The sequence below is a fragment of the Aquila chrysaetos genome, chromosome 22, assembly GCF_900496995.4.
Source record: "Aquila chrysaetos chrysaetos chromosome 22, bAquChr1.4, whole genome shotgun sequence".
Lineage (NCBI taxonomy): Eukaryota > Metazoa > Chordata > Aves > Accipitriformes > Accipitridae > Aquila > Aquila chrysaetos.
The window spans coordinates 15,728,622-15,754,704 of NC_044025.1; the positions used below are offsets into that span (position 1 = coordinate 15,728,622).

Here is a 26,083-nt window from a genome sequence, read left to right on the forward strand (position 1 = left end):
GGCTGTCATCCCCCCCTGCAAGGGCTGGGAGCCTCAGCGGGAAGGTGAGGCTGGTTTGATTGCAGCAGGGAGGGAGCTGCGGCTGGTGGGGCTGAAACCCATCGCCTCCCCGACCTGCCCCAAAACCGCAGCCATCTCCCAAGCGTGAGGGGGAACGGATCCACCAGGCACTGGCAGGCGGCGAGCGCGGCCGGGCTTCGGCGGCTGCCGGCAGGGAGGAGGGCGGCCGCCAGCTCCCGCTGCCCACCGCTGCCGCGTGCCGCGTGGGCCGGTGTGGCGGCACGGGCTGCGAGCAGCTCGCTGCGACGCGTGCCGGTGCCATCGCTGCCACCTCCTACACCTTCCCCTTGCCAAAGGCAGAGCTGGAGAGCAGTGAAACCTGCTCGTCCCAAATCCCTGGGCTGAACAGGCTCCCGAGGAAGCACATCCTTCCTCCTCCTCCTCCTCCTCCTCCTGCCGGGCTGTGCGCGGTGGCTGTGGCGTGCGGCTCCCAGGCAGAGCTGCGTTTTGGGGTATAATGTCCTCGCCTGGCCCTGCCGGCGGGGAAGGGGTCTGGCAGGAAGGCTGGGGCAGGCAGAGCCCCTGCCCTCCACGCCGCACGTACAGCGGCTCCTACGTGCGGGGAAAACGCTGCTCTGAGCTGCTGTACGTGCAGCGTTAGCCCGGCGAGGAAATGCTACCTGCTGTTAAATCCTGTCTGAAAAATGCATTTCGCTGATAAACCGTAGCATGATGGAGCAGAAACCACAGGTGTGGTGTGAATGTAGTGACGGGCTGGGCCTGGCCCTGGGTTCTGGCAGGAGGGGATAGGGATGGGAATGTGGGCACCATGGGGGCGAAGAACCCCTTTCTGCTCCAGCGTCCGGACTGAGCACCTGCCAGGGCTGGCTCTCGCCATCTGCCCCCAGGACCACGCTGTATTTTCCTTGCAGGTTATCTTGTCAATTTGTCCCTGGGTGTCCTCAGAGCCACCCCACTCTGCCTCCCCCATAGCCGTGTCTGGGGCTGGGCAGTGTCCGGCAGCTCCTGCCCCAGCCCCCTTCTGCGACGTGTCTGTGTCTTTATCCTGTGCTTTGGGGAAGCCTTTGCTTTCTCGGGTCCCCCCCCACGTGCTGGAAGGTGGACAAGATTTTAAAATAAGATCCTTTTGTTTCCCAGGGCGGCAACAATGGAAAGGTCCCATCGGTCCCACAGTCACCCTGTGTTTGTGATGGAAAATTCCCCGTTGTCGCGGGGCGAGCCCTCCCCGGCGTCCTGCCGTTAGATGGCAGCATGGACGGGCTGGTCCTGGCCACCACCGCCTGCACGGTGCCACATTTGGACTGCCATGGATGGGGGATGCCAAAATCCCTTGATTTTTGGAGTGCCAGAGGATCCCCCCCCCCCAAACCCCAGGTCAGACCCTCTGCTTTTCTCGCACGCAGCTTCTCCAGGCAGCCCTTCGACTGTGCATTTTGCCCAGCATCTCAACGGTGCGATGTGATTCATCCCGCCATCGCTGTCCGCACCTCACCACCTCGCTGCTCATCTCTCAGGTACACGATGACCCCTGATGCTCACTCACAGTGGCCCCCAGTGTGGCTGCGCTGCCATGGCAGGGAGCCCGGTGGCTGCCCCATCTCTGATCACAGCCCCCGGCACCGGGGAAGGGTCTGATCCCACAATCTCAGCTCTTCTCCCTGCGGCAGTGGGCAGTGCTGCCCCTCTGTATAGTCCCCAGCTTTGCCTCATCACCCCATCATCATGGTGAGTTTTAAAAAAATCTCTCTCCAGAAACTTGCAGGGGTTTGGACATCCAACTGGGAAAGAGGGACACCTCTGCTTTCTGCTCCTTTGGGATCAAAGAGGGAGGTGGTCCAAGATGAGTGTGCTGAAGAGCGATGTCATTGGGGCTCTCAGGGGTAAAATCTCACTAATTGGGTTGGGGGGAGTCAGGTAAAATAAACTCTGTGGCTCGGAGTTCCTCTGAGGGCTCCAGGAGAGGGACAGGGTGATTTCTTCCACGGGTTTGGCAATGAGAGCAGTTGAGCGCACGAGAAGTTTTCATGCCTTTTCGAAGCCATGAGCACATGGTTCTCATTCAGGCTCTTTCTTCGCTGTCTGCAAGCGTGCATAATTAATAACCCTCCGGGGTGCAGCGCGGGGCTGTGTTAATTTATCTATTCAGCGCTCGTTGGGTGCGCAGGCAGCTGGCCAGGGCTGTGCCCTCCGTGCCACCGCACTCCCAAAGCTCTGCCATCGCCTCCGTCTGCAGCGTGTTCGCAGTCGGTTCGCACCGAGCCGGGGCCGCTGTCGCTGGCAGTGGCAGCGGTGTGGGGGCAGCGCCGCTGGCACGCGTGGGGCGGCACCATTCTGCTGCCAAGGCCGCTGTCGTGCGCGTGGGTTTCGGTGTACACCTGCCAGAGAGGGGTGCGTGTGCCGCGTGTAACGGTGCTGGGGGGCAACGTGGCTGCCCCACGCAGCTGGCAGCGTGCACGGATGGACGGCATGAGCGGGGGGCTCTAGCGCACCCCCAAACGAGTAGGGGTGCGAGTGTGTGCGCACAGGTGTGAGAAACTGCGCGTGCATCTTTGTATGGCCCCGGGGGGTGCAGGAGGAGTGGGGGTTCGGGGGTGCGTGCATATGGGTGGGAGGTGTGGGCTTTTGGGGGGGTGCACGCAGGCACGAAGGTATGTGCGCCAGCAGATGCGAGACGTGTGTGTTCACGGGGTGCGCGCACACCGGTGTGAGAGGGTATTTGTGTGCATTCCCTCTGGTCCGAGAGGTCGGGACGTGCACCCAGACGCACACAGGACAGAAGGAGATGTCCAGGGGTGCGCACAGGCGTGCAGGGCGCGTGTTCGCGCGAATACGCACACAGGTGTGTGTGTGTGTGGGGGGGGGTGCTCCCGTGTACCTGGGACCGGGATGATGCGCACCCACGCACCCAGCTGCGGGACACCCACGCACCCAGCTGCAGGGGGGTGGGGATGCGCACCCACGCGCCCAGCTGCGGGACACCCGTGCTCACAGGTGCAGAGGGATGCAGGCACCCACGCAGGTGCGGCATCCCCACCATCCCCACCACCTCTCCCGGTCCCCCCCCCCCCCGTGTCCGCCCCCCGCCCCGCCCCTCCCCGCCCCGCCGCCCGCCCGCCCGGCGCCCCGCGGGCTCGGCGGAGGGCGGCGGGCGGCCCGGGCGGAGGAAAAGGAAGCGGCCCCGGTGCTCCCCGCCCGCCGCCGCGCGTTGCCGCAGCTTGGGGCGCGGCGGGAGCAAAGCTCGGGCAGCGGAGCCCTCCGCTCCGCACCGCTCCGCATCGCTCCGCGCAGCCCCCGCACCGACCCTGCCCGCGGCCCCGGAGATGAAGAGAGTTTGCACGCTGCCCCTCTGGCTCTGGCTCGGCATTGTCTCGGAAGCAGGTGAGCGTTGCGGGGCTGTCCTGTCCTGCCCTGCCCTGCCCGGCTGGGGCTCGGGGCTGCCCGCTCTGCCGCTCGCCCCGCACCTGCGGGGCGCGCTGGGGGTGGAGGGCTGCCCCGGCGGGATGGGACGGGACCCGGCGCTTCCCGCCCCGGGGTCCCCCCAGTCCCGATGGGGACGGACGCAGCCCGCCCCGGGGTCCCCCCAGTCCCGACGGGGACGGACGCAGCCCGCCCCGGGGTCCCCCCAGCCCCGACGCAGCCCGCCCCGGGATCCCCCCACTCCCGACGGGGACGGACGCAGCCCGCCCCGGGTGTCCCCAACGGCTGTGACAGCGTCCCCGCAGCGAGAGGACGGGACGGGAGGACCCTGCTGTGGTCCTTGCGGGGTCCGGGGGCCGCGGGGGTGAGGCTGTGGGTGAGCCCACGCTGTGCCCGTGCCGCGGGTGTGTTCGCTGCAAGCAGGGAGAAACCGCACCGGACTCTTGCAGGAGGGATTTCTCTGTGCGGGGAAGCGCCCGGCCAGGAGCGCAAACTGGAGACCGGCTCCCTGCTCTGTTTATTTATTTTTTCATGCACAGAGTCATTAATTTGTGAGCGCCGGGCAGCGCGTTGGGGAGGAAGGCGTGAGGAGGCGGTGGTCCACGCGATGCCGTCCAGCCTGCCTCTCCCAGCCGGTTGCTGGCAGCTCTGGTCCGCCTGGGAAGTCACCCAAGGCAGATCCTGGTGAAATGCTTTTCCTTCCCGTAGCGCTTCTGGGGCAAAAGGCTGTTGGGCAGCGAGTGGAACCCCCTGGCCACAGCTTGGGTCAGGTGGCTGTGGGATCGTGGTAGAGATGGGGCTGCAATGCCCTTCCAGAGAGCAGAGACCGTGGGGCAGAGCAGAGCTGGGTGGGTGCTGTCAGGGCGGTGGGGACGGGGCACCAGCCCCACCAGCTTCCCCCAGGGAAGCTCCTGCTTGCACAGGTAAAGCAGTTACAGCCCAGATCAGAGCAAGACCGACAGAAAGTTAGTAATGCTGGAAGCTTGCGACGTGGGGAGATGAATTTTGGGAGCATAAATAGAATTTTCTGTAGCCTCAGCTCAGTGACTCACTGTCACTGGTGGTGTTCGCTGCCATCGTTGAAGTGAGCTCATGGGAGGACTGCAGGTCTGGCCGCAGAGGTGCGGTATGGACAGCGTCGCCGGCAGTGGCACTGTCAAGCTGCTCTGCCGAAAATGCTGCTGATGGCTCTGGTGCCACGGGGCCGAAGGACCCACCGGGCTGCCAGAGCTCAGGGGGAGCTCCAGGAGGCAGGGTAGAAAGGGACCTGCTGCTGGTGGCATCGCGGCGGGAGCTGCAGCTGTTCAAAGCTCTCCTGTTAGCAATTTGTAAAGCATCGTGTAGCTGTTCTCGGGTTCTTTCATCTCCCGGAGGTGTGGGGAGCGGTGCCTGGGAGGCTCTGGCCAGCGCGGCTGCGTGATGTGTGGGCCTCGTCAGCGCAGGGCTGTGCAGAGCTTTGAAGCTCTCCAGCGCTGCCTGATTAGTGCAGCGAAGAAGGGCGATGTGGAGCTCAACTGGGAGATCGTGCCCTGGGGATTTGCTTCCTCTTCTTCCGTGCTACCTGAGACCAATTTGCCAGTGCTGAAAAGACCCACAAATTCCTCATTAACCATAATCCCAACTGGGTGCAAATATTTGATCCCCTTGGAAGCAAAGATGGGGGTGTGAGACTGTTCTACCTGGGAAGGGCGAAATACTCAGGATCATGAAAGCTCTGTTCTGGCTCTGTGTCCTGCTTGTTCCTCTGTGCCGGTACCGGGTTAAATGGGCCAGTGCTAGGAGGGGATGCTGTGTGTAAGAGCACACAGGCTCTCCCTGTCTCCCAGCTCCGCAGTGCTCCCAGGATGGAGAGGAGTTGGGTGGCTGCCCTTTGCAGGCGGTGAGACGGGGGGGAGCAGGCAGAGGTTCAGCCCCAGCATCCCAGGGCAGCTCAGGGTAGCCCTTTGTGGATGACGATGAGAGTGCGCGCTCCCCGAGCTGCCACGCTCTGAGCGCAGAGCAGCGCTGGCCACCCCACAGCCAAATAATCCCGTTGGGGACTTCAGCTTGCCGCTTTCAGGAGCATAGGTTCTTTGCGTGAGGGAAGGGCCCGTGCTTGTGTAGGACCTGAGCCGATTACGTTGGCTGCCGCTGCCTGCCCTCCTCTAAGATCACGCAGACCTCCCCGGCCGGGTGCTCGGACAGCCCCACGCTGACCGTGCCAGCAGCAACATTCGCCTTCGCAGCTGGGATTTGAAGCAGTTGCTTTATTGCGAGTAATAAACACGGGCCATTTCAGCAACACCCTTTCATGCAAAAGCTTGCGAGTACACAACAAACCCTGCTCTGGCTTAACCCGGTCACTTGTTAGCGATGAAGCAGAGCCGGGGCCTCCGAAGAGGAGGTAGGTGATGGGAGACGTGCGGCTCAGGGGCTGCCGGGGAGGGGGCAGCCATGGCCCTTGTGCCCCGTTGTCCGCTTAGGGACAATTTCGGATTAATGGGCGGCAACTACTGCCTGGGATTTGGCTTGGGCACGCAAGCCCGCGGCTCGCTGCCTGCACAAACAGGGTGTTTGTTGCTGAGCTCAATTTGACGTCTGGTCAGGGGGACACTCCCCCGGCAGCACAATGTCCCCAGCCGGTGCAAGCGGGCGGGAGGGGGGCTTCCTCCGGCGTGTCCCACCCCACTCCACTGCCTCTCTCCCGTGGGCTTGCTCCACGCAGGATCGCTGTCCCCTGGGTGTCTCTTGGCCCCGCGTTGGTGCGGTGTTTTCCAGGGCAGGCGTGGGAAGAGCAGGTGCTCCCGGCCAGCCAGGAGGGAACAGGCTGTTCCCAGCGTCCCAGGGCAGTTCCTGGGGAGGGAAAGGGAGAGCGGGATCCCACGGGAACGGCTGCAGGAGGAGGCCGTGGCCAGGCATCAGTTTCTCCAGTGCCGTACAAAGCATCCACAGCGCTCAGGAGGTTGCTTTGCAGAGTGGCGCTGAGCAGGAGGGGGCTCTTGACGGGTTCCCAGGTCTGCCCGGCTCTTAGCAGCTTTGGGGAGCAACGTGAGCCCTGGAGATAGCATCCATCTCACCCGCCTTCTCCCCAACCACTTGAGCTTGTGCAGCAGAGGCGTTTCCAAATGAACGTGGTGTCTTTGCGTTCAGCCTGCTGGACTGAAACAGCTCCAAGCAATGGGGTCAAGGTGGGGGGTTCCCTCACCCCCGGTTTGGGGGGGCTGTGTATTTAAACACAGTGGTGGGCGAAAGCTGCAATAAGCCTGGGGTGGTGGGGATCCTGGGGGGTCCTGCAGGTGTGGGGAGAAGCAGAAAGCCCTGCGATGGCCGGACCCTGCAGGCTGTGCTGCTTATGGAGGGTGGGGAGCTGGAGCAGAGGAGCAGTGGTCATGGAGGTGTGAAGAATGACTAAATGTCACAGGACTCTTCCACTGGGAAAGATGGGCTGGGACATAGCGACAGAGGGCTGCAAAATCACGTCTTACTGGGAGAAGGCAGCTCCCGGTGGGTTCCTGCGCTGGGAGGATGCGGAGCGTGGTGGGGGGCTGGTGGCTTGTCACACTCCACCATGCAGCAATGGAGCTCGTCACCACGGGGCCTCGTGGGTGTTAGACGTTTGCCTGGGTCCGTGGGCAGTTGTGCATGGAAAAATATGTGGGTTTGCAAGGAAAAAAGCCGCAGGTGGTTAGTTAAAGCTGAAAGCCCCCTTTTCCCACCCCGGACTGTGAGCCAGAGGTGCCCAGTGCTGTTTCACCTTGACCTGCCCCAGCTACTCCTGCACGGGCAGCTCCTGCAAATCTCCACCTGGGCGAGGGGCAGCAGGGAGCTGGGCACACAGCCCCCCGGAGGGTCCTGCGCCAGCCGGGTGCCATGGTGGGGGACCACGACCACCTGGTGTGTGCCAGTGTCTGCTGGGGAGACCAGAGCTGAGCCTTGCCCTGGGCCAGAGCTGGAATTATCTTTTGTCCTTCATTAGGAAAAGAAATACTGCTGCAGCTGCACTGGCATCTAGTGACTGGTTAAATTAATTCCAGGGGTTTTATTGCCTCTGGCTATCCCAGACCTTTGTTTCTTGTTTCACGTTGTTAAAAGAGAGGGTTAGCTGGGTCCCAGGGGGGCTTTTTCTCTCTGGTCAAAATAGTTCTGATGTTTTCGGCACACAGTATTATTGCCCATCTGCGGTGCCTCATTGTTAACGCAAAATAGTGGAAGCGGAGATGGCCTGTGGTCAAGTCGGCAAGGAGGCACAAGCCCTTCAGCCTAGCGTGACCGCTCGTTTTTTTAGGCGGCTACAGGCAAATCACTCCATCTCTAGGTGCAAGTTCAGCAGAAGGAGGGTGAAAACCTGGGCCGGTGGCGAAACTCCCACTAAGTTTTATAAGCTGAGGATATTAAGTGGGGAGTCTCTCCTGGAGTCGTTTCCCTGCTGAGGTAGCAGAAACAGGTTTCAGCCAGTGACTTGTATTTCACCTTACAACTTCTCCCACGTGTGAATTGTTTTTCTTGCTGTGTTTCTGCCCCCTCTTTCCAGGGCGAGGATCTCCAGCGCAGGCTTTGCGGGCCAAACCTGGAGGTGCTGTGGGACAGATGTCATGTGCTAATGAGGGAGGATTGGTTTGGGGGGTCAGGAAAAGTCTCCAAACTGGGGAAACACAGAGAACGGAGTGGTGGGGAACGGCAAGAGGTACTCCGAGCAAGTGCTATGGTTTCCCCTTCTCTGAGCACATAATAATGAGGTGGCTGCTGCTCCCCTGCTCTGCTTCTGTGCGGTAGAAGGCAGCAAGGACCCCGGGGCTATCCCCAGGAAGGACCATGAGAAAGGGCTCAGTGGATCACAGACTGTCTTGGTCCCCGTTACTGATGGGCAAAGCCCTGGAGTGAGCAGAGAGAAAGAGGAGATGAGATTTTACCTGTCTGCAGCAGCCAGTCCAGAGCTGGTTACAGCTCTCAGCAGAGCCTGGAAAACCCCAGTTGGGTTGCAGAGGGATAAGCGAGAGAATAAGCTTGGCCCTGTTCCCGATCTCAGTGCGTGCAAAGAGGGAAGCGATCAGAGTAGCTCAATGATGCTTTCGGGACCTGTTGCTGCCACGCAAGGTGTAGCCACCCACCCGCATGCAGGCACGGAGGGGTTAAGCCTTCTCCTGGCCGTGGCTCCAGTTGGCTGGGCGAACGCCAGCCAGCGTGCCGAGTCCGCCCGCCTTGGTCTGCGGTGCTGCCGCCGGCGACGCAGCACCCATGCGCCATCCCACCGTGGCCACGCCGCGCCGCACGTTGAGGCCACCCACCTGGGCAGGCTCCGGGGGCCAGGGCATCCCCCCGGGGAAGGGTTAAGCGAAGACGAGCGGTGCCAACGCCAGGCTGGGTGTCCAGGTTCTCCCTTGGCGGAGGTCAGTGGTGGTTCATGGGAAAGGAAAAATTGGCAGCTGGGCCGGATGTCCCTGCATTTCCCCTCTTCCTGCAGCCGCCTGAACGACGTTCCTTATTTAGCTTTCCTGACGGACAGGAGGAATCTGATGGCGGAAACTGTCACTGCCTGATAACAGCTCAGGGACCCCTTTATGATGGGCGGCACGGCAGGGAACGGGGCAGCGCTCCTCCTCGCCGGGAGGGGAGAGCTGGGCAGCCGGGGCTGCCCTTTGCACCGGCTTTTCGGGGGCGGCTGCGGGTAGGGAGGGAAGGGCGCTCGCAGCCCTTCCCTTCGTGCTGGTTTGTGTACAGACCCCCTCAGTGCTATTTAAAAGACTCTCGAGGCCAAGAATATATATATATTATATTGGCATTTTTTTTCTTCTTTTTGGTGAGGCGTGTGAGCTGGTGGAAGGGGCCACGGGTGGGGAGAGGGGAGGCATGGAGCAAAGCCACCCTGCCAAGGTCTGAGACCAGGTGAGGCTTTCCACTCGCTGGCAATGAGGATGTGAAGGGCAGCCAGGGCTGGGATGCTTCAGCAGGAGCTGGGAGTGATGAGCAGTGCCAGAAGTTGAGCACACACTTCAGTACTGGGACCGGCTCCCACACCAGGGTGCTCTGACCGAGCAGATCAACACTGCAAAGGAGATGTTACTGCATGTTTTGGTGTCCCCAGCTTTCTCTCCATAGAAGATGGCATCTTGCTAGTGTCTGAGCCATTCTCTCATATGTGCCCACGGTGACCAGCCCCAAAACCACAAAAGGTCCTGAAATACAGCCTGTATTTCAATGTATCCATTGATTTTTATCTTGCATCTGTGGAGGCCACCAGGCTGCTCCCATACCAATAAGAGCATTGTTTCCATGGCAATTAATGTATTTAAAAAGGGCAGAATGTACAGCGAGACTGTATTTTTTTTCTAAAGAGCAAGCCCTAAGCAAGGCAGCCCTTGCTGCTGGACTGGACTTTGGTCTCTGAGTCTGTGCAATGCACAGACTGGTGTCGCTGTGCTCTGCGTTGGGATGCAGGGCACGGTGAGCCGGCTCTGCTGGGCTGGGTGGCACGGGGCTCACACAGACCTGTGCAAAGGCCCCCCTACAACCTCGCAGCCCTGAGATCACTGGCCCTCTGCTGCTCAGAGGGTTTTGTGTTCCCTGGGGTGGTTAGAACTGCGTGCTCCAATGTGCCTGTCTGACCGTTTCAGTTTTAGCTGAGAAATATTAAAAATCTCCCTGCAAGACTGAAGACCTCAGCAGGAACTCGTGGGAGTTGTTTTGGTGCTCTCTGAGCAATCCGCTATATGACCAGGTCACCTCCCTGAGCATCCGTGAGCTGCAGGATTGAGGTTTAGGTCATCAGACTATGCTGGTACCTCAGGACCAAACGCTTCTTGCTTCAGCTAAGTTCAAATTCCTTTTGTGTTTGCTTTCTGTCATCAAGCGGCACAGGCAGGGAGGTTGGTGCGAAGGGAGTTGCTGTATCCATCCATTTGTGTTCATATATTGCTCTACCGGTGCCACAGGTGTCTACAAGGCTGGTAGACATGGGAAGGAAGCAGGAGCTCCTGTCTCCTGCCCCAAACCCCAGTGGCTGTTTTGGATGGCCGTGGTGGGGCTGAGTTACCCATGGGGGATAACAGGGCTTTGCATCCTCCTGGCTATTCTGAGGCAGAAAAAGCAGCAAAATTCATATTGCAAGTTATTTGTTTAAAATTATGTGTTTCTTATGGTGTCACTTCCTAGCGTGATGCATAGTTGCCATTGCAGCGAGATGAGTTAACTTCCTGCTATACCTTCCTGGGCAGGAGTCACCTCACCCAGTCCCGGTCACGTAAAAGTTTAGTGTATAGCCTCAGGCACTTGCTCTACAGTCTCGAGGGAAGAAAGGCTCTTTTGGAGGCACTCCATCCCATCCTCAAAGAAGCGTTGGAAGTGTTGCCTTTGGGGAGGTGATGGCTGAGACTGCTCCCAGCCTGCGCGGTGTCCGCACACACGCGTGTCCCCAGGACCGGCGCTGCCCCTCTGCCGGGTTGCGTTTCACCCTGCGATCCACCCTCTTCCTCGCCAGCCGCCCCGGCTCCCTCCACCTCGGCAGCTTGCAGCTGCATGAGGGGACAGGCACGGTCTGGCAGAGGGTAAAACGAAAGAGCAGCATCAACCAAAACAACTGATGGCCCCAGCCTCGGGAGACGTGGCCAGGAGGAGGCTGGGAGGTAGTGGGATCATGTGGAGTGAGCAGTAGACAAAGGAAGGAAGTTTTTATTACTGGGCCAAATCCTGAAGTCCTTCAGTTGTATTTAGGCCAATGCCTCAATGACTTCAGTGGAGACTGGTCTGAGTAAAGACAGAAGAAAGGGCTTCAGGATCTGGCCTCTGGGTAATTGTGTCACGTGGGAAGCTTATAAAGAATTTGCAAGCTCATGATGGCTTTCCTGAGCCGCCGGTGCTAGCCAGGCAGCAGTGCCCATGGCAGCCAGGCCTCCCGCCTGGGTCACTGTCCGCTCCCTCTCTGGGGACGCAAAGCACCCATCCTGCAGCGCGTTCACCATTTTGGCCGCTGGCAGGGTTTGACGGGGCTCCGCAACGCCCACAGGGCCCAGCCGGGCGCCCCAAGTTGGGTAGTGGCTCCACAGGTTTGTGAAGGTCTGTCTGCACATTCACAAGACCCAGGAGACTCACGGAGGGTTTTGGGGTCCTCCATCAGCTTTCTGAGTTAGAGGCACGTGGGCTCTTCATGTGGCAGGGAACTCTGTAAAAGGTTTACTGGTTTCATGTGTTTCCCCCCCAAAAAAGGTACAAAAAGTCAAAGGCTGTGTATCAGAGCCTGGAAAACCCTCTATCGGTTTCCCTGCATGTGGAAGGTCCTGCATTGGCTGGGGGAAATGTGTACGTGTCTGCACAGACACACGTGTGTGCCCGACAGCGAGGTTCGGCTCTGGGCTTGGCTCTCTGTCTGTGACTTGTTTTCCCCATTTCTGAAATGCTGGTGTCTGCTCAGATGGATGTTAGATATAGTGACCTACAAAAATAAATACTGAAAAAAGTGAGGGTCAAGTCAATAGTTTCAAAGGATGACAGTAAATCTTGATATTTATTAAGGCAAGAAGGTTGGGCACGAGTTGTGGTTTATACTCAGATTTGGAAACTGCCAGCTCAGAGTAATGGCAGTAAGCAAAATTGCATCCAGCAGAGGTGATGGCATCCAGCGCCCACAGAAATCCATCACGCACGTGGTGGGTTGTCCTAGCCTGAGCAGAGTCCCCAGTGAGGCGTAATTTGGTCTAAGTGGCCATCATCCTTTCAGCACACTGCAGTGCTTGGCCCTCGGGAAGCAAAGGGCAGAAGTTTAACGGCATGCCCCGAAAGCGTGGCGGCTGGCTGCAGCGCGGGATGCTCCCGTGGGAGATGCACGCATTCGCGCCAAGAAAATCCCCGCACCGCTGGGCAGGCAGTGTGCGGCCCTTGTGCCGGGATGAAACACGGGGGAAGCAACCACCTTGCCTGCGAATGGAGTTACCCTGTGATGCCTTTGTAAAGCAATTTAGCTAATGTAGCATGTGTCTGGGCCTGATGACTCCCTCATTTGGTTTGTTGGCTTTTGCCAAACTATCAGACGCAGCAGGTCCTGGGCTGCTGTCTGTAAGTGCTGGCTCTGGCAGTACCACCGGTGCTGGGATGGGATCAGGGCATACCCTGGTCTTCATCTCCTCTCTGTACTGTGACATCCCAGTAAGCAAGGGCAGGGGAGCCACAGCATACCCCGTACTGCCCTGTTCTGGGCAGACAGGCTCAGACCCAGTATGTGTCCCCTTGGGTGACAGTGTTGCGGTGGGATTTTCCCACTTGGTCAGGTAGATCCACTGCATTTGCTTGCTCATGTGCTACAAGGACTAGTGGAGGCAACCAGAAGGCATGGGTGGTAGCTTGATGTCACCAGTTTGAACACGAGGATGGGTTTTGATGTCCCCCAAACCTCCTGTGTTGTAGAGAGTCAGGAATGTTTCCAACGACATTGGTCACACCAGAATTGCACCCAGCCCAAGATACGATGCTCGCTGCCATGGTGCCTGCGTTGCCCAATGCTGCCCCTCCACAGCACTCGGCATTTCACAATATTTATGGCCGCTCCTCACCCTTGGCTGCTTAGACAAATAAAGCCTAATGCAGCCTGAGGCAGTTAATCCCTGGCTCTCCAGCCTCCCAGCAATAACAAGGCCTGGGTGGCATTTCAAAGAATGTACTAGGGGAGAGGGGGAGTTCTGGGATCTATTTTTTTTTTTTTTATATGGTGGTGGAAATACAACCCTGCCTTCATTGAAGATAAGTGACATTGGCCAGGCTGAGCTCCTGCTCAGAGGTTATAGCGGTGATGGAAGGCAGGAGACTCTGCACGGTGTTGGCCCCACAGTAACCTTTGCCAAAAGAAAAACACTTCTTAATACAATAGTAGATTTAAAAAAAAAAAAAAAAAAAAAAAAAAAAAAAAATAAACAGGGCCCCATGTGAACTTAGGAAACCTGTGCTGGCATGAAGAGAGATGCGCATGGTGAAGCGGCATGAACAGCACCTGGAAGGACTCTGGCCCCCGGACCCACGTTGCTGGGAATGGGAAAGGGCCTGTGTCTGTCCTTGGTCCCTTGGTCCAGCGTGGTGCCAAAACGGCCCTGCTGCCAAACGGCTTCTCCTGCCTTTGTGGTCCAAGCCAATGTGTCTTCCCTTTGCTCACACCTTGATGTTCCCATGGGGCTGGGAAGGCCATCCCCAGCCTCACCCCATGGCTCTGAGGACCACGTACCTTGCAGTGACCAGATAGGGACAGCCAAGGAAGTGGCGTGTTGTCTCTTTAGCACAATTTCCCTGTTAGTACTTGTGCTCCTTTAGTGGAAGTCATTAGCACGTGTAAACGCTTCCTTCCCATTGCGTCCGCTTGCGTGCTCTCCCCGCTGAGCTGCGTGGCAAGGGAAGCACCTTGGAATGGGAAAACAACAGTCAACCTCTGAGTAGTAACAAGAGAGTAACTGGGTGTTTATGAAACTTAGTAACCCTCTTGTAAGCTATTTTTAAAAAGCAGCATAAGGTGGTTTAGCTTACTGGCTTTCAAATGGCACCAGAGTCCGATGCTGCCATTTAGGCTAGGTGTTTCATTGTAGGAATTGTGCTATGATATACAAAGTGTGACATTTCCAACTCAGCCTTTCTTGGCAGGGAATTAGATGAGTTTCATAGCTGCGTGAGGGTGCTGTGTGAAGGTGGAGAGAGAAATCTGTGCAGATGTTAAACAGCCAGCTAATCTCAAGTGACGCGAATGCCCTGATACACTTTGGCTCTCGGAGATGATGATTATCATCTCGTGCTACAGCGGGTCCTGGCTTGCGGTCACAGCTCTGTGCCAAGAGAAACCGAGAGTGTGTGTGTTTGTAACTTGCCATCAATGCCCTGGACAGCCCTGTGGGGCCGGCTTTCCCCCCAGTGCCCCGAGTCTCTCCATCTTCAAGTCTCTTTGCCCAGCAGGGAGCAGCTGGGATCACCGACCTGGGGATGAGGAGCAACCCAGCAAAGCCCTGTGTGGGGGGAGAGCTTTGCTGTGCTCTCTAGAGCCCATCCCTCTTGGGGATCCTGCAGAGAGCAGAGCAAGATTTTTATTAACCACATCAGGGAAGGCTCCAGGTTTGGCCAGCTCCAGCTGCTTTCAAGGATGGCAGAAAGCCGAGCTGTGCGGTGTTTTTCAGGAGGGTTGAAATGTCTTATCTCCTATGTTGCTGTAGGTGCATTTACCCCAGGGAGCTGCACCTCCTGTCTTGCTCGTGTGGATGCCAGGAGGGCTCTTAGGTCTGCAGTGAGCACTCAGAGCTCTTCCAGCAGCCTTCTCTGCTTGTGCACGTCTGACCTCGTACCTGACGCTTCCTTCCTCTGCCGCTACCTCTGATGACTAATTCTCCTTTGAAGAGCATATGCCTGTGATCTTCCTGCCTCCCCTCATGCCCACCCCGTCAGGGGCGGCAGAAGGGGTCGCGCAGATGCGCGTGTGCGCACGTGCAGGTGTGCATGCGAGAAGCTGCGCCGTGGAGGAGGGTTTGTGCTCTCCCACTCCCCAGGCAGCAGCTCTTTCTCATGCCCATGACCACTCTTCCCTTTGCTTTTTTATTATTATTATTTTTAGATTATACTTGATGCTTGAAAATCCTGCTTTGGTAATCAGGAAGTTTAAATTCCTCTTGCGTTTTTCTTATGCTTCCTACTTTCTGGACCCATCCACATCTAATGTAGCTTTTTCATGTCGCATTGGCTCTGGGATAAATCCATTTTCTTTGTTCCCTGTTATCTATCGTTAGAAGGAATAAGGTTTCCTCCTTTCTTGCTTGAGTATCTTTTTTCCCAAGCCAAAGCAGCTCAGTTCCTGCTGCCCTACGCTCTGTGGCTCAGGCAGGGATGGAGGTACAAAGAAGCTGCATGACAGGCTTGCAGAGAGCCTGGAGCAGATGGGGAATTGAATCCAGGTTTTCCAAGGCCAAGATAATCATCTAATTGCAAAACTGTTTTATCCCACTTACCCTGTTCATCAGCTTCTCGCGCACTCAGCAGCTGGAGATCAACTTGAGGATGGGTTGCTCTGCAGAGAAGAACAGGCACTGCCAGCTCCAGGGCAGCTGTTTGGTTTGAGGGCTCTGAGTTGATTTCAATTCACAGCTAAGTAGAAAACATCTGGATGCAAACTCCAAGAACACGAAGACAGAGGAGCAGGTCTTTTCTGCTTGGCATGGTGCCTCCCAGTCCAGCTGCATGGCTTGCAGACCCCTGAAAAAGCCCAGCACGGTCAGCCTGGCTGCAGCAGCCTGGGTGGGAGGCAGGCAGGGTCCGCAGGCTTTGCTCACGTCGGGGAAACCTGCCCTGAGTGGGGTACAGGGATTTCTTCAGTGTCCTGCCCAGCCTGTCCATAAGCCAACAGTCTTGGGAAGAGCTAAACTTCAAAGGCCAGCAATTAAGCCCACACACATCAAGGAAAAAGCAAACCTGCGACTTGCTTTTTTCTTTCCAAATGCTGCTGCCCTTTTCTCTCTGTGCTCAGTGCCGACCCTCAGGCTCTGTCTGACTTCCCGGTCAGCTGCCTGTGCCTCCTCATCTCCCAGCGAGAGTCGGATGCCAAGACCTCGCTTAGCTTGAACTCCATCTTCCCCCAACGGAACATCTGCAGCTTGCATCAATGGGAGCTTCACCTGAGCCTCTGGGAACAGCTCATGATGGAGCTGTAGTTAATGACGGCCAAACTGAGGGTCTCCTCTCTGCTGCTTCTCAGGCTTTTCCCTTCCTCTGTGTCCGTGCAGCAAAGCCCCAGTGCTGCAGGTGGAAGTCCCTGCCCAGGCACTGGAGCTGGTCCTGGCTCTGCCCAGGTTGTCACCAGCCTCAGCGTGGGCAGCTGGGGCTCCAGGAAAGGGGACGATGCCCTTGGATGGGCAGGGGGATCCTGCCCTGATGCCCCTGCTTTGTTTTGGCAATGGGCAGTTTAGAGACTCCTAGACCTGGCTGTCTCACCTGGATTACTGTGTGTAAGAGCTGGTGGTGACTTGTCCTCCAGGAGCTTATTCGTCTCTTTGGGAATCTCTCTGTGGGTATACAACAGTGGCAAAATCCACAGTTTACCTGAGTTGCATGAAAAGGTACTTTGTTGTCTGCCTCGTAAGTTCATCAGGTACAGCATGAGAAGCAGTAGATAATAATTTCCTTTAGTTGTTTACCCTTTGTCACTGTATAGGCTATCATTTCTTCTTAGCGGCCGAAGGTGTCTCTTTAGTGCCCCATGGGTTTGCACCCACTGCTGCCAGAGGTACTTCAGCCCAGTAAAGCCTCCGGTGTTACACCTGGGTAGACATGGGGTGGAATTAACCTCTGGCTCCTGCAATAGTCAGGCAACTCCTGAGCAGTCCCAAAGAGGTTACCTGGAGTTAGCAGCAGTACAAGCTTTTCCCAAGCCACTTCCCCAGAGATCTCAGACCCCCAGGGCCCACGGGGGGATATCCCCGGCCCATCCTGGCCATCTCTTTGTGCTGGCAATGCCTGTTGCCAGGTACCAGATTTGGACCAACACTCATTTCACATGAGCTGTGGACCATCCATTGCGTCCCTTCAGGTTAGAGATGTAATGAACAGTGCTAATTTTTGTTACCGGTCCCCTAAAGCCATCCGATCCCTCTGCTCTTTCTGTGCCATGTTAATCACATCCTGCAGGGGCAGCGAATGTGAGCAGGGCAAGATTTTGAAAGAAGTAAAATAAAATAGGAAGAGAAGCAACCTGACAGCCCTTAAGATGTGGGAGGATAATTTTAATTGAGTTTTGCAGGGGTTTAGCCATGCAGTTAATAGGGGCCACTGGAAGAGGGGTGGCTATGTATGCTAAGCAGGGCAGCTCGCCTTGGGCTCCTGCAGAGCCGCGGCGGTGGCAGAGTGGGAGCTGCCACAGGCATTTTGGCAGGTCTGAGGATTTCTGCCCCTTGGGGAGTGAATCCTGTGGACAGAATAGGTCCTGTTCCTGTCTGAAGGCGCTGGGCTCCCCTTCCCCTCCCTGCGCATCCCGCTGAGCCGGAGCTGCCCTCCGAAATGTCAGGGAGAGGAAGCAATCCTTGGCTTGTTAGTTTCTACAAGGAAATAAAATGCACAGATGGCTCGAGCATCCTCTGTCTCAAAGGCAGGAAAAGGATTCTCCGGGCAGGAGCAGGCAGCCAACAAACCCGGAGCGATTCAGGGAACGGGGGACCAAACAAAGCGGCGTCTGGCCAGCCCCTGGCCAGCAGCAGAAAGGGTGGGCCGGCGGCCCGCCGAGGGGAAACGAGCTCTCTGATGTACGGGAGCATCCCTCGCCCGAGCGAGAGCAGCAAACAGCCGGCTCCCCTGGGGCCTGGGGAGGCTGCTGACAGCAGAGATCCTGGAGGAGGTCTGCAGGGTGGCCCCGGCTGACCCGCTGCCCCAGGCCGGACATGTGGCTACCTGACAGAGGCTAACTTTGGCTCAGGACGTAGCCTCTCGGGGAGGATGGAGTAGGGAGCGAGCGCGGGGCGGGGGGGGCTAGGGAGAGGAAAGACGGCAGGAGACAGAAATGCAAACATGGCCTGACAGCAGTGGGGCAGGGGGAGGGGAGGAGGAAAAAGCAGGGTAAACCTGGCAGGATGGAGCAGGAAACCGGGCTGGAGCGAGGCAGGGCGATGGTGAGATAGTGCTTCCTGCGGAGGGAGAAAGGCAGACAGATAAACGCTCCCAGACAGGCGCTCCTTGACCCCTCTTTGGGAGGACGTGGCAGCAGGTCCCTAGGGCATGGGTGGCTGTGCCCCTGCAGACCGCAGTCCCCGAAGGTGGCTGTGCCCCTGCAGACCGCAGTCCCAGAAGGTGGCTGTGCCCCTGCAGACCGCAGTCCCCGAAGGTGGCTGTGCCCCTGCAGACCGCAGTCCCAAAAGGTGGCTGTGCCCCTGCAGACCGCAGTCCCAAAAGGTGGCTGTGCCCCTGCAGACCGCAGTCCCAAAAGGTGGCTGTGCCCCTGCAGACTGCAGTGCCAAAAGCAGGTGGCGGCATCGTTGGGTGCAGCCCTGCTCTGCTGCCTTGGAGCAGCTGGCTTGTGAAATATTGTCATTTAAACCCCTGCCTGGAGGCACCAAGGGTAAGGGCACAAGCGTAACTTTGCTCCTCAGGACAGCCCAGCTCTCTTGAAAGTGGCTCCTGCTTTTGAGCTCCTCTGTTTCTGTCCCCCGATGAGACTGCCGGCTTGGAAGTCCAAAAGCTGAAAGAGCCCAGAGAGCTCGTGACTTTCTTTGCCTCATTCCCCATCAGTGCAGGTGGTTATGAGATTCTTGTGCCTTGCCAGAAAAGAACCAGTTAATTAAAGTTTATGAGCAATGAGAGGCTAAACAGAGCCGTTGGGGTTCATGCGTTGAGGCCAGAGCAGCCTTTTGGACTGAGGCCACAGGCTGTTTGGCCGGACCCATGGGCGCTGGATGCACGGCTGTGGTGCCGCAGAGTGCCAGGGGCTGGGGGAGCAGAGCAGAACGCCCAGCTTCGCGGTGCTGCTGGTTTGGCTGTGAATTCTGCTTGTGGCGAGGCCGTGCTGCCATCGCATGATGCTCTGCTCGCGTCTCTGCCCACCCCATCCTGCTCCCCGCTTGGCTGGCAGGCAGGGGGATGCTTTGGCTGGGGTCTCCCCTGGCTGCAGGTGCTGAGCTGGAGGAGAGCCCTGATTTTTGCATTCCCCAAATGCCCTGTCCATTTGGACACACGTCCTTCCTCCTCACCTGGCATTGCTGCAGACCCGTGGTTCTTGGGGCATCTCTGAGGCTGGGGCCAAGAAAAAAACATTTCCACCAGCTCTCGTGGACCCTTCCTCAGCCCTCGTATTGGTCCCTGCTCAGGGGGCTCTTGCCACCATACACGAACTTACCCACTGGTGTCTTGGGGCAAAGCTAATGTCTCGTTATGCTTTTGGTGTTGGACAGGAGGGATCAGACACCCAATAATGATGATCACCTCTGTGTCTGTAAGTATTGACTGAGTCCCTTGTGTCCCCTGAAAGAGGACAGCCTGCCTCAGTTGGAGCAAAGGAACATCTGATGCTTTGGGAATATCCTCACAAAATGGTGAGGACGCAGATCCACTTTGTTTTGGTGACATTTCAGGGCTTTGAGGTCCAGGGATGAAAATCTCTGGACCAGAGGAGTGTTGTCTCACCATTGGCATTGCCCACTGTGAGAAGGGGAAGGGTGTTGCCCCAGGCCTGGGGTGAACTCTGGGTGCGTGGGGGTCAGTTGTGTGGCTGGGACAGTGATGCTGCCATAGCACAACACAGGGCACAGAGGGGCTGATCCTGCACAGAGGAGCACAGCCCCTGTGTTTAACCCCTTCTGGGACAGGTCTGAAGTGGTGGTCAACCCTGGGTTGCAGAAAAAGGAACATCGTTCACAAACCCCATAAAAGAAGGGGACTGCTTCCTTTGCTGTTGTGCAAATACATAGTTTTGGGGGGATTTCCAGTTTTCTATCATTATGATTTTTAATTTATTCACTGCTTATACCTCAGTCTGTTTCCATCTTGCCCACAGACCCTTTTAGCATGCCACCTCTCTGTTTTTCCCCCAGCCTCACCGTGGGCATGGGTGGCTGTCACCCTGCCCTTGCAGCTCCCGGGCAGAGGCTGCTGGGCAGAACCTGCTCCATTTTGGTGTGAATTCCCGCCGTGGTTTGGGGCTCACCCTGCCCGCTGTGAGGCTGGAGAGAAAACACCTGGTGTTTCATCCCCACGTTGGCTGGAGCTTGCCATTCATTTCTCAGCCTCGTGCGATATCTCACCTCTCTGCAAAACAAGCCTTCCTCCGTGCTGGCGAGGACTGGGAGGAGGAAGAGGAGGAGCTCACAGCCCTACGTCCAAATTCCCCCTGCTGCTCTGCCAGCTGCCTGCTCCTTGTGTGACGTGACGCTCACGCTTTGCTGCTCCAACCCACAGCTGGATGCTTGCCCCGTGCGTGAGGAGGAGTCGCTCCGTGGGGGAACTTCAGCCCTGTAGGTGGGAAGTGGGCCTGGCTCTGCCTCTGGCACATGGACTTCCCATGCGTCTGTGGGCGGCCGTGGGTCCTCCAGCTCCAGGCACCAGCACAAGGCAGGTGGAGAAGAGGTAACTGGAGCAGAGGGGGAAGATGGCACCTGCGGTGCTGGGGTTAGTTCCTGCAGGGCAAGGAGAAATGTTGCATATGCGTTTTCACCAGCAAATGCTGCTAATTTGGATAAGCCCAGCCTGGAAAGCCAGAGGAGAGGTCTGCAGAAAAGGCAGAGCAAGGTTCCATCTCCCTCTCCCCCTGTGCCAGCTATTGCTGCTCTTCTGCATCAGAAAAGGTCATTCAGTCCCTCTTTCCCCAATTGCCAGCGAGGTGCTGGAATTTTGTTGTTGGCTGTCCAGGAGCAGGTCTTTACTCACATAGTAACTACGGTGCGTGATTGCATGTCTAAGTGCATGCCTTGCCCTGCTTGCAAGGGAAGAGTCCCACCACTGGCTTTACAGCCTGCAGGGAGAGCTCAGGGCAGCTAAAGGTTTGGGCTGGGGGTAAAACCCAAGGGAAACGGGAGACACTTTGCGAGATGAGCCACATCAGGCTATATGGTAGCACTGAGCCCTGAGCAATCCCAGGGCATTCAGAGTGCTGTTGAGCCTCAGCCAGGGACAGGCCAGAGCAGCTGCCTGAGCCTGGCAAGTCAGAAGAGGCTCATCCATGGTGCTTTGAGTTGCAGTCTTGGGATGTGGGTAAATTCAGGGGCTCCATCCTGGGGATTCAGTTACCTGGTACAAATCTGCCAGAAATCTCTGTTGTAGAAAGTGTCCAAATCTCAAGTTCCTGCCTTGCTTTGTTGGGATGGTCGTTGACTGGGAATTTTTACCTGAATGCAGCAACGTAGAGATGGGGCAGTAGCAGGGTCAGGGTAGCTTTGCTGGGGGAAAGGACTCTCTTTTTTCCATTCCAGCCTATCTTTTGCCCCAGTACAGCACTGGGGTGGGCGGGCTGGGTATGCGAGGTGCAGGGAGACAAGCAGGAGCATGCAGCCTCATCTAGACCAGCTTTGCTCTATGCGTGTTATTTTGCAGCTCTGGTCACAAAACCCCAAAGCGGTAAGTTTGGTGGCAGGAGCAGGAGCTGTGCCGGTTAGCTGGGGACACGCGGCGGCTGTGGCCGGAGTGATCCAGTCCAGCGCCGGGGAAGGAAGTCAGCGAGAAGGACAGAGTGTGAACAAAATCCCTCTCCGGAAAGGCGCCCCGTTAATCAGTCAGCAGGGCCAACTCAGCAGAGAGGGAGGGAAAGGGAAGCAGAGAGGGGCTGAGGTGGTGTGCGGGGGCTCGGAGGGAGGATCCGGTGCCGGGCTTCCTGCGAGTGGAAGCAGACGGAGAGCGGGAGCCGTGTCGTGCCATGCCATGCTGTGCTGCGCCTGCACCTTCACCCACGCGCAGCCTTTGCCCGGGTTTCCACAGCCATCGCTCGCTGTGGCGGTGCTGGCTCTGGCACAGACGCTGCTCTGCAGTGATTTAGCTGTCTGCAGCCATCGCAAGGGAAAACCAGGCCCCATGTGAGGCTTTCTGGCAACATGCTGAAGGGTGGAGAGATGAGGTCAGGCACAAGGCTGGAGGCTGTGGGCTGCTCAGTCCCTGCGAGACACCCTAGGTTGGGTAGCACTTTCCAGGGCGAGCGTGGCTTCCCTTCCAGGCAGGGAGAACCCTGGGATGCAGGACCCAAGTGGGCAGCCCTGCCGCTGTGCTGAGAGCAGCAGTGATTTCAGGGTGCAGAAAGAGGTGGGGGGGGCCTGGAGAAAATGAAGGAGCCACCAGCGATAAGGAGAAGGTCCTCGGTGCAGCCTGGCCCCTTTCAGAGCCACGCGCTGAGAGATCAAGGCTAGGAAAACCGCTGGGAAACGCACTTCTCTGAAAATAGACAAGGTGTGAGTGGCTGTGGGATCCTGCTTCCTCTCCCCGCATCCCATCAATCCCCCTCTGTTTATTTTAATATCCCGCTGCCAACTTGCTTGGAAACGATCTTGAAAAAACAAAGCTTGCCGGGGCTGCCGCATGCCTTTTTAATTACATTAATGCTTTCCCCGTGCAAGGGCGCAATTTGGTGTGCACAAGAGAGTGGGATCTGTTCGGAGGGCCGAGGAGATAAAGCATTGCTGGGGTTGGAGGTGGGGAAGGAGAAACTCGGAGGAGAGGAGACACTCCATGCTCTGGAGACATCTCCCTCGCACCCTGGGATTTGCCAGAGACACAAACCATCTGTATGTCGGTTAGCAGAGATTTAATGGCCAAACCCAGCACCAAGTTCAGTGCTGGGGAAAGTGAGACACGGGAGAGAGCCATAGCAGGGCACACGCTCCCCCGGAGAGGGAAAGGGCAAGGGCAGCAATGGGGTGGATCCATGTGGCAAGCACAGAGAGGGATGGAGAATTTTGCGGGGGGAAAGCTGATGGCCTTGAAGGTGCTTTTGCAGGCTGGGAATGGCTCCGTGCATCCCTCTGCCTGTCCTGGATGCCACAGGTGGCTGTGGGCAGCAGCATCCCAAGATGCCAGGCCCAGCGTGGGGCTTTGGGGTGAGTAGTGGGTCCCCAGTGTGAGCCAGTGCCTGATGCGGGGAGTCCCCGAAGCTCCCAGCAGGCCGGGGCCAGCGAGGAGGCTGGACGGCCACGAGAGCCGGCGCTGCGCTGGCTGCCAGCAGCGGGAGCGTCCCCAGCCCCGCGCCATGGTGCTTTCGGAGGGAGCAGTGGTTCCTTTTCCTGTTGTACTCGCGGAGGGCCGTGCACAGGATGCATCTGCAGGAATCCCACAGCCTCAACCTGCACAGATCGTACTTTTTCTTTCTTCCCCTCCACCCCCTGGCGTTGTTTGCTAACAGGTCACCAGGCAGCACGTGAAGGGAGGCAGGGGGTTATTTCTGCAGCCGTTCCGCTCCCCCCGAGCCCGGTGGTGGGGCAGATGCAGTGCACAGCATCGGCCAAGAGGCTCCTGCCACATTGGACCGCTTATTTAGTGATTCAAGCAAGGGGGACCACTCCAGTTTTGAGACCCAATTCGGTGCCTGTCGCAGCTAGCCGCAGGGATTGCTGTGCCAGGATTTGGGGGATTAGCTTTGTGCTCGCTGCCCCAGAACACTGGCAGGATGAGAGGGTCTGCTGTCCCCGTCCGGCCCCATGGCAAGCCATATCTTTTGCATTTTGGGCTGAGCACCACGGGGGTGGCAGGCACCCCCAGCTGCTTGCTGGGGTGATGGACTGGCAGGCTGTGGCCGTCTGGAGAGCGGTGTTTGCACTGGGATAAGCGTGTCCGGCATTAATAGGAAATGCAGCTTAGCAGACAGATTCCTCCCGCCCCTGCCCCCCTCACCCCCCGGCCTTTTTTTAATAAACCTTGTTACATTTTGAAGGGATTTTACCAAAAATGCGGTCATTTATTTTCACAGCCCCAGGGCACATTTTTGTGCGTCTCCTCCCTCAGTGAAGGGGAGGTTGGAGGCAGGAGGCAGGGTGTCCTCCACGGGGGCCGAGGGCCACCCGGCCCCAGGGCCCGCGGTGACGCCGACCCGACCCGCGTGTCGAACGACGAACGATGGCGGCTGCTGCTGTTGTTGTTGAGAGAGGGGTGTCTCTAGGACGGGCCATGGGGAGCGGGACCCCTGAGCAGGTGGAGGTGCGGGGCGGCTGACGCCGCCTCACACGGGCAAGGGAAGAGGAGGCGGGAGATGGCGGGGGGAGACGGCCGGTGCCCCGCCGTTGCCATGGGGGCAGCCGCGGGGACACCACCTCGGAGCCATGCGCAGGCGGGAAGGAAATGGAGAACAATCGGGGAGAACAAGGCCGGCAGCCCTAGCCTGGCCGTGCCGGCGGTGCCGCTCGGCACGTCCCTCCACCGCCATGTTCCCCTCAGCGGCCTCTCCTGGTGGCGGCGGACCCTGGGCACCCCCGGCTTCTCCATGGGCCTGGATCTTCACGCCGCACCTCGGAGGCCTTGCGTCAGAGGGGCTGGCGGCCATTTGGTGTCTCCTGGGGCAGGTTTCCCCATAGAGAAACATTAATCACGTGGCTCTGCCACAGGGCTTCCAAGGCCCGCGGTCCTTAGGCCATGGTTTTGGAGGAGAGGCATCATACGGCATTCCTGCTGCTTGTGAAACCCATGGAAACACCATGTCCTTGAGACATGTCCCTCCCTGCCAGATCTCTCCGATACATGGGTTTGAACGTTACAAGGGAAGGAGACAGACATGCATGGAACGCCATTGCAAAAACCTCGCGTTTCTGTAGAAAATTGAGCTAGCAACATATTTTTGCATTCTTTTCTTCCTTAGCATTTAGCATCTACCTGAGTCACAGCTTCACATTTCGCAACTTTTTTTTTTTCCCTTCTATTTCTGGTTAGTTTGCTTGCTTGTTTTTGCAGTCACCAAGACTTTTCTTTTGAATTATCTCACCTCTCCAGAAGCTGGAGTTTTACGATAAAGATCAGAAGTAATGACAGTCAGCAACACCGTGCTAATGAAAAACAACGGGTACGTCTCTGAGGTTAACCGGTACTTCGAGATGTTTTGTCCATAAGGAGCTCGCTTAGGGTGTGTGTCTGGCATGCCGGAGATGCAAGCACACGAGAAGTGGGACTCTCCCAGATGAAAGCTGGGAGAAATGCGTGATAATGTTTAACTGCCCGTCCTTGAGCCTGGATAATTTCACTCCTGGAATGCCTGTCCAGCTGTGGTGCAGGGAAGGGGGCTGCTGTAATCCCCAAAGGTTTGGTCCTGTTCAGGTGACTGCCTGTACCTGAGAGTGCCTGGCAGGAGAAAGGCATTCAGTGAATGCCTGCTGGCTCCTAAGAGCATCTCTGTACAAACGCAAGAGTTTTGCATTTGTAGTAGCTGGGCAGCCCTGATTTGTCCCTCTGATTACAGAAAACTACATGTGTATAGAAGAATCTCCTGCCAGAGTCCTTCCAGTTAGCAGATAAGATCACTTCAGAGCCCTAGTCCAAGTAAGCTCAATCTCAGTCACCTAGTGAGGAATGGCCACACCTGGATTCCCTGATTTCTAGTCTTCCATTCTTTTTCTGGCCCTCATCTGTGCTAGTCTGTCTGTCTGAGCCCAGGGGCTCTCTGGCCCCGGCCCTAGAGCTGTTGCTGAAGAGCGACTCGCTGGAGCCAGGAGGGCTGCAAATGAACCACTTGTGTCCCAGTGAGCCAGCATTAAACTATCTTGTAGGAGCAAACTCCTGTGAGATGTTTCCTTCAGGAGGCTTTGCCCCTCTCTGGGCTGGTGATGCCAAGTTAGCTGCTGCCCACAGCAGTGGGTCCAGACTAGCAGATGTCTGCATCATCCCCTCTCTCCTTTCTTTCCACAGATCTGGTGAGCAGCTATTCTATGACCCCCCCTACTCTTAGCATCACTGAGGAGGAACACGTCATCAGCGCCAAGGATACGCTGACCATCACCTGCAGGTAAGGCGCCAGCAAGCGTGGCTCTGCTTAGACTGCTCTTACTTCATAAGTGTTGGAGGACCAGGCAAGGAGAGCCCACAAGGGACACCTTGGCTGCAATACACCTGCAAATTAGCACAGCTGACTAGAAAGCTTCCACATTCACCAAGTATAAATTCATCTAATAATTGAAAAAGAAGCTGAAGATGTCTCAGAGGAGATGGTGATAACCTCTGCTGTAGTCTTGCAGGCAGAAGGAAGATAGAGAAACATTTGTGTGATCTGATAGCTTCCTTGTAA

General features: G+C 57.4%; 1 protein-coding gene across 2 annotated transcripts in view; it reads left to right on the forward strand.

The window, feature by feature from the left end:
• Positions 1 to 3,151: 3,151 nt before the first annotated feature.
• Positions 3,152 to 26,083, forward strand: part of FLT4 (fms related receptor tyrosine kinase 4) — a 60,576-nt gene continuing 37,644 nt past the window's right edge. For both annotated transcript variants that reach the window (XM_029998265.2, XM_029998266.2), the window contains exons 1-2: positions 3,152 to 3,399; positions 25,708 to 25,804. In XM_029998265.2, coding sequence (XP_029854125.1) covers positions 3,342 to 3,399; positions 25,708 to 25,804 — 155 coding nt within the window. In that variant the 5' untranslated portion in view covers positions 3,152 to 3,341. The remainder of the gene's footprint in view (positions 3,400 to 25,707; positions 25,805 to 26,083) is intronic.